General features: G+C 44.7%; 1 protein-coding gene across 1 annotated transcript; it reads right to left on the bottom strand.

The window, feature by feature from the left end:
- Positions 1-471: 471 nt before the first annotated feature.
- Positions 472-4,720, bottom strand: SPP1 (secreted phosphoprotein 1). The gene is made up of 7 exons (XM_050327335.1): positions 4,615-4,720; positions 3,387-3,453; positions 3,237-3,287; positions 2,267-2,371; positions 2,082-2,126; positions 1,590-1,847; positions 472-1,140 (listed from the first exon to the last, which is right to left on the bottom strand). Exons 2-7 carry the CDS (start codon positions 3,438-3,440, stop codon positions 736-738), a joined length of 918 nt encoding a protein of 305 aa, XP_050183292.1. The 5' UTR covers positions 3,441-3,453; positions 4,615-4,720; the 3' UTR covers positions 472-735.
- Between the last annotated feature and the right edge of the window lie 6,599 nt (positions 4,721-11,319).

Here is an 11,319-nt window from a genome sequence, read left to right as displayed (position 1 = left end):
CCAGCTCCAGCTGCTCCCGCCCGCGCCGGCAGCCGCCGCCGCCGCCCGCCATCAGCCCGCCGCCGCCGCCCCTTCCCCGCCCTCCGGCGGAAAGCCCGGGGTACGGAGGGAGATGTAGTCGCCCTGGCTCCCGGCGGGAGCGGCGGCCGGGACCTCCTTCCCGCCCTCCTCCTCCTCCTGCACTCCTCCCACCCATCCCTCCTCTCCGCAAGGCTGGAAGCGCCCAGCCGAGCCGTGCGGCGGGCAGACCCGGACCGCCCCTGCGGTAGCGGGGCAGGGGCCGGCGGCGGGCGTGCGAGTCCCGCTCGCCGCTCACCCTCGGTGAGAGCAGGAGGAAGCCCCACGAAGGGGTTTTACTCCTTAAATTTGGTGGGAACAGCGATTTCACGTCATTTTAAGGAGAGCTAATAAAGCTACCCACGCCCGGCCCCGACCCAGCAAACAGTAACGCAGCCCGCAGGTAGAGAGGGGTTTGTGGTTTTGTGGTTTTATTTAAGTCCCGTTACAGAGCAAGACACCGCCCGGCAGCGCAGAGAGCGGCGCGACCCTCGCCCCGTGTGTCCCGCAGCCTCTGCTGGTGGACCAGGGGAGGCCACCGGGTCATGGACCGCCCCGAACCCGAGAATTTCATCAGGCGAACTACATTAAACAAACACTGACCCGAAATGAAGCTACGCCCCGCTCCCATTAGCCAGGGATTGAAAAAGAATGGAAACGCTACTTTTGCCTCCCTTTTTAAAGGGTGACTTCGTTATTTTCTATGCTGTGGCGGTCTTGAGAATCCTCAGCGCTCTCAAGTTTTTGGTTGCTGCTGTCGTCAGAGACCTCAGCTGAAACGCGGACCTGGCTTTCCCTGCTTTCCGCGCTCGGGAGACTGTCCCCTATGACAGCAGACTTGCTATCATCGCCTTCTGCCTGACGGCTGTCGAATTTCTGCCTGCTGTCGTTTTCCATGCTCCGGTCAGGCTGATTGCTGTCCTGCTCGCTGCTGTCCTGTCCGTGGCTCTTGTCAGACCATTCCACGCTGATGGCATGCTTCTCCAGGGAGCGTCGGGAAGCAGAATCCTCCCGGGAGGACCCTGCTCGCTGGCTGTCTGCATCCAGGTCGCTCTCATCTTCCTCAGTGGCATCATACATGAGCTGTGTTAGAGAGCAAAACAAGAGCCACTGTCACTCCTGGGAAATTATCTATCAACAAGTGCTGCCCTACTGCACTAAAGCTGTTCAGGCTGAGGGGACACTCAAAGCTTTCATGATACATCTCTGCCTGGAAACACTAACTTTTCTGGAGTTACATTAACTTTTCACATTATGAGAAACCAATGTTTGATCCTGTCCTCAGATTTCATATGTGCAAGTACATCATTGCAGTATTGCACACCATCCAGCAGCAGGCTGCAGTCTTGCCTTGGTGCCACAAACACCCCCTGATCTGGGGCATCCAGAGAAGAGAAAATACATTCCTTCGCTTACGCCTACTTTCCCCTCACCGATTTTTCTCAAAGCTGACTCCCATAAAATGACATGTCCATCTTCGAGTTCACCACCCATTTCCAAAAACATGGGTACCACTGCTCAGTGCTGTTTACCTTTTTTGCAGCTTTGCGGAGCTTGATATACTTCACCAGTGCGGCTTTTGCCTTCATCCTGTAGGCCACGCTGTCGCCTCTGCCAGCGTTGTCTCCCCGGGTGAAAGGGAATGGGGGCAATGGTACAGTTACTGGAATGTCCGTGGGAAAACCTGTGACAACCTCATCGGATTCATCTGTGTCATTGGAATCATTATCATCGTCGTCGTCTTTGTCATCCACATCTTCATGGCTCTTGCTTGACACATCAGGAAAGTGCTGGAAAACATTTATTATGCATCAGGTATCTGTCCTGCTAGCCCAGGGCTTATGCAGCATTGAGGAGCTATATGCAGGCATTTCTCTGAATTCACTTCGCCCTGCCTAAGGAGGAGATGCTATTTAGGGAGAGATGCTAGTGCAAGAACTGCACTTGAATGAGGAAAATGAGTGTTGCTACACACTCGCTGCCCTGCAGCACTCAACTGACATTTTGTCATTCAAAACACTTACCGGTTCCACTGGGACATCCACGCTTTCTTCTGAAGAGTAAAGGGTCTGAAAGCAACATAAAACTTCCTATTAGTATGAAAAGGCACGTAAGATAGAGCTGATCAGCATGTTGACTATTGTTTGAGCACTTGCACATCTTGGCGTGGAAAGATGCTCTGCTTTCTCTTCCATTCAGCTGCTCATACCTGCTGAGGTGAATCCAGGTCGGTCTGTGGGCGCTGCTGACTCTCCCAAGACTGAGAATTCACATGGCTATGGTGATACCTGTGCAAGTCATGGCCCCTGGGGTCCTTCGAGAGAAAATAAAGGGAAGGAGATGGAGGTTAGTCCACAAAGGATCAGGCAAAGCTGCCTGCATCACAACCTCTGTTTTCAGGCAGATGTGGCATCTGCAATACATACTCATTTTGCACAGGGTGTGCCCTCAGCTATTCAGTAGGAAGAGGACTCAGAACAAGGCATGGTCCCAGATGAACATTATACCCAAACAATTTAATATAGAAGATGTGCCTCTCCCATTGGCAGAGCCTGGGGAATTTCAGGTCAGTTTCTTCAGCTTGTTTTTGTTGAGTGGAATTTGGAGTTATATCTAACAGTCATTGTTTCTGCTCATTCTCAGGTCCTTTTCCCAAGGGTGATTTATCTCCCTCATCATGAAGACTCTAAAGTAAATGCAGTAGCTGATTCTCAGAGAAAAGAATTGATTTTACATGGGTAGCAGCTGGCAATGGAGTATAAATCAAATAGCTATATACAAAATTAATACAGTTCACTTACATCGCTCCAAAGAATCATGGGAATTGTATTGGAGTGTTCTTCTAACACCAAGTACTGTCATCTGATCCACACTAACGAATGTGGGTTGTAGTAGTTGTGCCATACTATAGTCCTTTTCTCTTTTTAACTGACAACTAACATATTTTTTATTAAGAAAAAAGTGCTGGTCCAGAGATAGAACTAATGAAAGTCCTCAATCAAGACACCTGGCACAAGAAAAAGTCTATGAAACTGGCTCCTAACAGCCAGGTGAGGACATGCCCTGCAAGCATCTACAATCATAAAACAAGTACCAGAAAATATGTATTAGAGGAAACAAACAAAAAATTCAGAAAGTATTTATTAAAGAAAATTATTAGAAAGACAAAAGGAGCTTACATATTTTTCTTCAGAGCTGGCAGAAATGGCATGCTGCTTGGATTTATTCACCTTGAAGGGAGAAAAGAAAAAGCATTTATCAGTATTTCTCACTGATATGCAAAGAAAATAACGCAAGTGACTGGTGATCCACATTTGTGATTTACTCACTGGCCATGCAGCGGTGATGCTGATAAGGCATAAACACAGAACTGCCACCTTCATTGTGATGTTTTACCTAGAAAATAATTTGGAACAGTGAGTCAACGAGGAAAAGTACTACAAAAATGCCATAGGCTTTTCCTTTTCCCCAGTGTACTTCACTGTGCTGAGAACAGCTCTCTGCTATGGATTCAACCTACCCATGCTAATTTTTTTCTTTTGTCCTCCATCACCACCACACCCCCAGATGGTTTGTCATGATTTAGCTACTCTAAAGCTTCAAGAATTTTTAAGAGGTTCTGAGAAGAGCTGAGCAGTGGTGAGAATAGCCACATTGAGAAGGTGAACTGAATCCTGTCACCTAACGACTTGCACAAACAAAGGTAAAGCTTTGTGACAGACACAGTGTTATAAATATCAGCTTTGGTTTATCTTCATTCATTTACCATATTTTTTTTTCAGAAGGATAAAGCACACTCAACTTTTATTGATAGATCTCTATTTCCCCCTCCAGAAGTTTGAACAAAATAACCTGTGTTTCCAAACAAGAGATAAAGTGAACTATCTGCTCACATTGCAGTTTTAACAATTTAATACATGACTGATTCCTGCTGAAATTAGGAGAGTGCTGGGCTACAGTAAATTTTGGTGCTTACAGACCAGTTTCCAGGATAAGGAACATCCCTGAGTAATTAAACCAATTCACAGATAAACAAGAGTAATTTAAAACTTTGGTAAATCATAGCAGGAAAGAAAAGCTACTTAGGACATATTTAAAATGCATTAGTAAGGCTGGTCTTACAGGATGCTCTACTAGAGGTGTCGCAATTTCAAGTTACACAGAAAAGGACGAGTGTCCCATCCATTCAGGATTGTGCAGCACAACCTGTGAGCCTGCCAGAAGAAACAAGCACACTGCCAGGCAGTGGTTTCATGAGGGAGAAAGCTTTCTGTGTTCAAGCACCAGCTTTGACTTTCCAGCACATGATTCAGTGGCAGAGTTCTAAGTAACCTCCTCCTGACATCTATAAGCACACAGGTTTAAAATTGTCATTATATATAATACCTTGCATTGCTAAAGCAACCTTGCTCCTATAAAAGCACACCTTTTTCCACAGAGAAATATCAAATGTCCCTGCCTGGTGAAGCAATTTTCAAAGATCTCCTGCTCAATGTTTCCTTGACTAAAGCTGCAGACAGATTAGCACATGTCAGGTAAAAAACCCCCAAAAATTACCTTTTCTGGTGCTGGAGGAGTCAGCTGCAGCAAGAGCACTCCTAGTGATCCCAGCAGCAGTTCCAGTCAGTTGGCTTCCAGAAGCTCTGGCTTTCTCCCCTTGTCCCCTGACTGCCTGACATCTCTGACCTTCGGGAATTTAAACCCTGTCCCAAGCACAGCCACCAATCCCCATGTGGCGGAAAAAGATGAGGTCATGAGGCTCCTGGCCACCGTCCTGCCCACGTTCTCCTACACTTCCTCTTTGGCTTTGTGGCTTTTGGAGCAAACAAAGACTACTCTATGGTTAAAACATTACTTATGGGCAAGATCATTAACCAGCAGGTCTGTTGAATGCACAGCAGTTGGTATAGTGTAGGAGGGCTTCGGGGCACATCTGTCCTCCTTTTGTGAAAAGGCAGAGCCCAGTTTCCCAGAAATCTTTTGTGCCCTACTCTGTAGGGGGTAGGAATATGTAATGTGAGTGGGAAGAAGAAATCTGAACATAAAATTAACCAAAAATGTGTTAATGCTTCCACAAAGTTGTAGATTTGCTCTCCAGGGCATACATGGTGCAACAGGAATTGCAAATATGGTGCAGAATATGGCGTTTTGCATTTTTTGGTCTGGCCTGGGTAAAAAAAAGTTAATAATATTAGTTGTCTCAATAGGCATTCTGCATACAGAAACTTATTTGTAAAGATATACAAGAAGCATTAATAGTCTAATTAAAAAACATTTGATTATGAGAAATTCTGACTTCTATCCATTTGTGTCCCTTCTTGCTCCTTTCTTAGATGGTTTGGTCAACCTGAAAAAAAAAAACCCAAACCAAAAAACCCCCAACCAACCAACCAACCAACCAAACCAAACCAAACCAAAACAAAACAAACAAACAAACAAACAAACAAAAAAATAAAAAAAAAAAGGGAGGAGGAAAGCAGCTATAGCTCCAGCTTGCGAAGTGCCATGACTAGCATTGGAAATCAAGGGATATCATGGTATGAAATTCCATGTCTGCTATGGAGCTATGCATTGGCCCTGCTGATGGGTGACAGATCTATTCTGGCAGTGCCTGTCTTGGATGGCTGTTTGGAGAGACTCTGCATCAGCTGGGATGTACTGTAAGGCTCTGAGACCCTCTTCCATTTAGTGTTTCTTTAAAATGGCAATGAGGTGCCATTCAAACACAAGGAAACATTCCAAACAGCCCTTTCAGACGGCAGAATATTTATAGCTGTTTCAAAGCAGTTATCTTTCTCCTCATCTTTGATATCCAGCTAATGTTTGCTGTGTCCTTAGTCAAGCAGACAATAGACACCTTGTTACCAGCCCACATTACCAGTTATCCTGTGCTTATTAGCACTGTGGCATGTTTAGAAACATCATGAGAAACATACTGAGTTAGCTCAGCACCTCACATGATCACACAGACCTAGCTAATTATATTTTTGAGCTGAGATCAGCAGCAGCTGGAAGTTCAACTTAGTTTACTTAATAGAGTATTCTAATATCCTAGAAGGAGAATTGGATATAAAGATAGTATATAGTATATCATTAGTAGTTCTACATGTAAGGATCGACCTGAATGAGAACTATCCAGGCTTTTATTTTTGGAGCTATGTGACCATTATTATACACTAACTCAGGAAAGACTTTTCAACCAACAGAAGCCTTCAGTAACTGGGATTTCAGCAGCATGATCTTCTTCACCTTTAGCCAGCTTTACCATCCTCCATCATAGCTGGAGCTCAGTGCTCCTGGAAACCAGTTAGTTTACTGAAGCTCTTGAATTCAGATACAAGACTCAAGCTGTAAGTGAGTGCTCTTTGGAAGTTTTGGGTTGAGCAGCATCACAGAATAGCTTGATACTATTACTTAGTTACCAGGACAGCTTTAGAAAGCCACTGTTGTTGACTCCAAGGAACCCCAAGTTCAGGCCCTTAGGTAGACAAGTACCTTTCATCCCAAACACCAGTCCATCAGTAACAAACTACTTCCATCTGACAGAGCAAGAAACTGAGAGAGAGTGAAGCTTGGTGGCTCACACAGTTGAATGCGGGTTGAATGGGTGTGCTGGGTTCTCTTCTCCTGTCCACACCCTGGATCAAATTTTAAGCCTTAAACACCTACTTTCCCTACAAACCATTCATCAAGAGATGCAGAAATGAAAAACAACATATGCTGACAGATCCTCTAGAGCTGTTTTCTGGCCAAAACCAGCTCTTGCAGTCTGCATAATGGCATATTATTGTCTATCAGACTTTATATTATATCAGGACATGTAAACAACCTGTTCCACCAAGTTCAGCAGCAGTTATCAGTCGTGCTGATGGAGCCACTAGAAACACAGTCTTCCTGCAGTTTGTTAAAGACCTTCCTGTACAAGTCAATTATCACTGTGGCTTTTCAAGGCAAATGTTTTTCTTGACTCCCAGCAGAGACTCTGTGTGACCCCCAGGGAGCTGTTTCTGACAAACAACTGATATTTCCAGTGTGCTGGGAGATGGCAGTGTTTTTGAGTATGCTGCCAAAGCTATATGGTTGATTCTGTAAGAACTAAGAAACAACACTGATGTTTTGCAGTAACCCAGAAGCAGGATGTGAAGCAGCAGTTATTGCTAAATGGCTTAGTTTCATGCAAGATTAACCAGTACAGAGCTGTAGTAAATTTAGCACTTGTCTCATGCCCGTCATTATGTGGTTTTTCATCCTGCAAATCATTTTGTCTAGCTGAGAAATCCTTTACCTTGGTAGGGCGTAATGCTTCATATCCTGTCAAGAGATAAGGAAAAAGCAGGGCAGAAAGCGGGGAACTTTCACCATTTTCACTTCCAGCATTAAAATGCCTAATTCTGGCAATTCAGCGTGGCTGCTGGTGGCACAGCAGAAGCAACTTGCTTGAATTTGTACAGGTGGGAGTGTACATGATTTCAGCTTTCAAGAGCCGTCAGGGTCTGTGGGGAGCATGACTGTGAAAGGCTGTAATTTGTTGCATGTAGGTGACATTTTCTACTTGGCTATTCTGTCAAACAAAGCTTTTGACCACAATTTCTTCCATCTCGGGCAGTGTAGGAAACATGTGGTTAGGCTGCTGTTTCATGTTGCCCAGAAGCTGTATCAGTGCTTCCCTGTGCAACCTCCAACACCTACCTAAGATCCTGAGCCAAGACACCAGCGCGACGCCCAGCGATATCTCCGGCTGGCATGGGAAATCCCAGCCTGCCTGCAGTGACCTGTAACGCTCAGTCTTTCAGGAGAGCTGTCTTTTGTTTAGTTTTGTTTTCCAAAGAACAAGTCTAGAGGTCGACCAGAGCAGCAGCATCTAGATGGCAAAGACTAAGACTGGGAGAGAGAGGTTAATTTCTTCAGTAGCATTAAGAGTCTTATCAAGTACTGTTTTACAACTAGAATATCCCAAAGAAAAGCAGACATAGTAAACACAGGTTTCTGTGAGAGGCAGATGAAAAGCAAAACCTTCTTGCATTGCCACCATAAAATTCTCCTTGGAAACACAGCATGTCAGCCAATATAATATATCCCCCAAAGCCCTTACATTTTCCCAATTAAGGCTTCAAAAGCAGTGAAAGACTTACATTCAGCAGTTGGTAGACCTCAAAAAAACCCCCCTTCTTGCCTCTTAAACAGACTACACAGACCACCACAGTGTGGTGTGCAGAAGGGATATGGGTGTCCGATCTGTTCGATAAAGAAATTGCAACAGTGATTTGCTTTTTATGTGTGTGAGCAGGACACCCTGCTAACACGTGCTTTGCAGCACAGCTGTGTATCTTTTGCTTTGCAACACTTAAAGCAATAAAAGGATTTATAGTACCTCGGTTTCCCAGAGCCAACACTAGCAGTTCCTGGAGGAGTTGCAGAACTAGTCATGTCACTGAGCTAGAGCTGCAGTAGGGGATTTATTGGGACAGAACAGAGACTTTCTGGGAAACAATCCCACCATAAGCTGACAGAGTGTTAGAAAGTGCCAGTGTCTGACACACAGCACAGTCTTTTGGTCTGTTCTTATCTCCCTCTCCATAAAGAGAGTCCACTCGCTTATCTCTGATTTCTGACACTAGTTGCTACCTGTTCACATTTTCAAATGCTGTTTTCAGCTTTGGAAAGTGAAAAAAAAAAATAAATTTGAGAAACTGCTGTACAGCTGTGGCCCACAAATCCTGGAGGCTGAACATCCCCAGTCAGATCCCAACTTTCAGAGGCAAGTGGCTGCTCTGGCTGCAGCATAAATACAGTCCAGCTGTCTGTAACTTGCTAAAATGGGGCCCTACTGATATTTCCTCCCTTGACTGTTACAGCCAACTAGAAAAAATAATTTTTCCAGATCTTTTTTCTTTCCTGTTGAAATTCATGTGTTTTAATACTGAAGTCAGTGTAGCAGCAGGAATTAAACCAGCACAGAAACATCAGGTTACTTTCAAGTCATCAGAGTGGCCAGTGTGAAGAGCAAGGCACCAGATATTTCAGTGCTGGGTTTGTGGCTGTGGCTCAGCTCTGAATTGACAGAAAAAGAATAACATTTGTTTCAACTGGAAAATAATAAAAACAATAGTAGTCTGAACTACTATTAGAAACAAAACCAGAGAAAGAATATATGGTGTGCATCATGTTTTCATAACTGTGCCATTTTGTAATGTATGTAACCCTAGAAAAGCAATTTTTTGAGAATAAGGGGAGAGATTTTCCCCTCTCAGTGGCAGCTGAACTCAGTCTGTTGTCTCTGAAGCTGAACACTGCTGCAGAGATAACGCTCCTGGATGAAGGAAAGCATGCAAGGTGTGTGTGCCTAAATCCTCTACATGCTCATAGGAAACTTTGCCAGCTCAGGTCTCACAGTGTTAGTGCTGAGGGTAATTCGATGGTTGGAAACAGATTTACAAAACATTGCTTTTCAGACAAGCATTGCAAAAACTTTGTGACAAGTTGTTTCCCTCTCCCCCCTGCTTAGTTTTCTGTTTCCTATTCTACTGCAAAATTTTCTCCTCACCCTGAGAAAGGACACTAATGGAAACATCTGAATATGCAGAATGGATATGGAAATGGGTATGGAAAGAACAGCATCTTATTGCTCTACATTGTGAAACTGCTGGAAAGTCACAAGATGCCTGTTCTCCCTAGTGCAGGGACTTTTGGCAGGGCACCACAGGAATGATTTTGCACACCCCTCTGCTTGCATCTTCACTAAGCTCTTCTGGTAAAGCACCCCTTTGCTGCAAGAAACAGAACAGCATGGCAGAGAAGAGTCAGACAGGGAAGATGATGGACCAACTCTTCTGCAGTCACTGCTTCTGTGTATAACTGAGGTGAGCATGACAGAGTCCTAACTGTGTCCTGGGAATCCTTGTTACTCAGCAGCCTTGATTTTGCATTCCACATATACCATGTTGAGCCCATGTCATGTTTCCACATACAGCCACACGTGGATCACAGCACGAGGAGCAGAGAGAGTCCAAAAAGGGTTGTTACCAATCCCAGAGACAAACCTTTCTCAAGGCACGCTTTCTGAGTGTCTCCTGGAAGAGGCCAGTGCAAAACAGATCATTTGGAGAGGTGCCGGGCATTGTGCAACACAGGATTCCTCCCTGCATATCTGTGGTTATCTGTATACAAAGCATCTCTTCTGCAGCCTGCCCTGACTTTTCTATCTCCAGAAAGTCTTGGGAAGGTGAAGCATGTGCTGTACAAGCAGTGCAGGACTACTAGTATGGGTTGTGACCCTGTCAACAAACCTGACCTCAGACACAGGCTTGGCTGTGTACCAGAAACCTTTCAGATCTCACGTGGCTTCAGGTTTTGTTGTGAGCAGTTTTCTTAACCCTCAGTCTAAAACCATTGTGGTCTGAGGTGGGACGGATGCAGAACTGAGTCAGTGTGAAAGCAAACACATCCCAGGCACTGTGCACCAGGGTGTGGAAGCCCTGCTGGTAGAGTGGGAGGAAAAACCCATCTATGTGGGCCTGGTGAAGGGAAATTAAAGAGTTAGGGACTGGACTTGGGGAGGAAATAGTTTGGCCAAGAAGCTGATTTGATTTTGTGGGGAAACCAAAAATCAGCAGGCTAGGGTCAAGGCCTCTGCTGTCTCAACTGAGTCACAGACAGATTCCTCTCAGCTTGCTCAAGCTCGGAGGTGATGAGGCTGTTTACACTCTAAGCCTATCCAAGCAGAAGCTCTGCAGGAATCACGCTTCGTTGCAGCAATAATCATTTTGTTTCTGGCTTGGAAAGCCCGGACATCTCCTGCATGTCAGTATACTTCATTTTATTAGCATTGGGGTAGCCACCTCTTGTACAAATAGCAATAAATGTGCCAATGGAACACCAGAAATTTCTCTTTGTGCTTTGCATATTAAATTTTTTTAAACATGAAGGGTTTACCTATGAAACGGGAAGTAGTTTAAACTCACACCTGACAGGTATTACCATCAGCAAGTCAAAGGGGATGTTTTCTTAAATGTATAATTTTTTAAAGTAAAAATGATAAATTGATATCCTGAATAGTTACATGATGCATAATAGAAGTGTCTGAGAAAAAGTAAAAAGGTTTCTTTTCATTAGAAAGGTATTGCCCCCTCCCCCCCCCCCATCTTCAGTCAGTTTTGTTTTCTTTCTTGGCCTCCCTTTTAGCAGGACTGGAATGCAAAAATATTTTATTTTGGATGATACCAGTGTGCTATCTGCAAAATCGGCAGCTCATGCACACAGGAC

The sequence above is a fragment of the Myiozetetes cayanensis genome, unplaced genomic scaffold (genome assembly GCF_022539395.1).
Source record: "Myiozetetes cayanensis isolate MyiCay16 unplaced genomic scaffold, myiCay2020 scf33, whole genome shotgun sequence".
Lineage (NCBI taxonomy): Eukaryota > Metazoa > Chordata > Aves > Passeriformes > Tyrannidae > Myiozetetes > Myiozetetes cayanensis.
The sequence above is the reverse complement of the archived record's forward strand: the minus strand, read 5'-3'. Positions and strand labels throughout refer to the sequence as shown.

Bases quoted from the DNA above. Each gene is read 5' to 3' on its own strand.
- SPP1 (XM_050327335.1), bottom strand. From the start codon at position 3,440: ATGAAGGTGGCAGTTCTGTGTTTATGCCTTATCAGCATCACCGCTGCA. The intron at 2,372-3,236 runs GTAAGCTCCTTT...TTTCTCTCGAAG, and splicing joins CCAGCTCTGAAGAAAAATAT to GACCCCAGGGGCCATGACTT. The intron at 1,848-2,081 runs GTAAGTGTTTTG...AATGTTTTCCAG, and splicing joins TGGATGTCCCAGTGGAACCG to CACTTTCCTGATGTGTCAAG.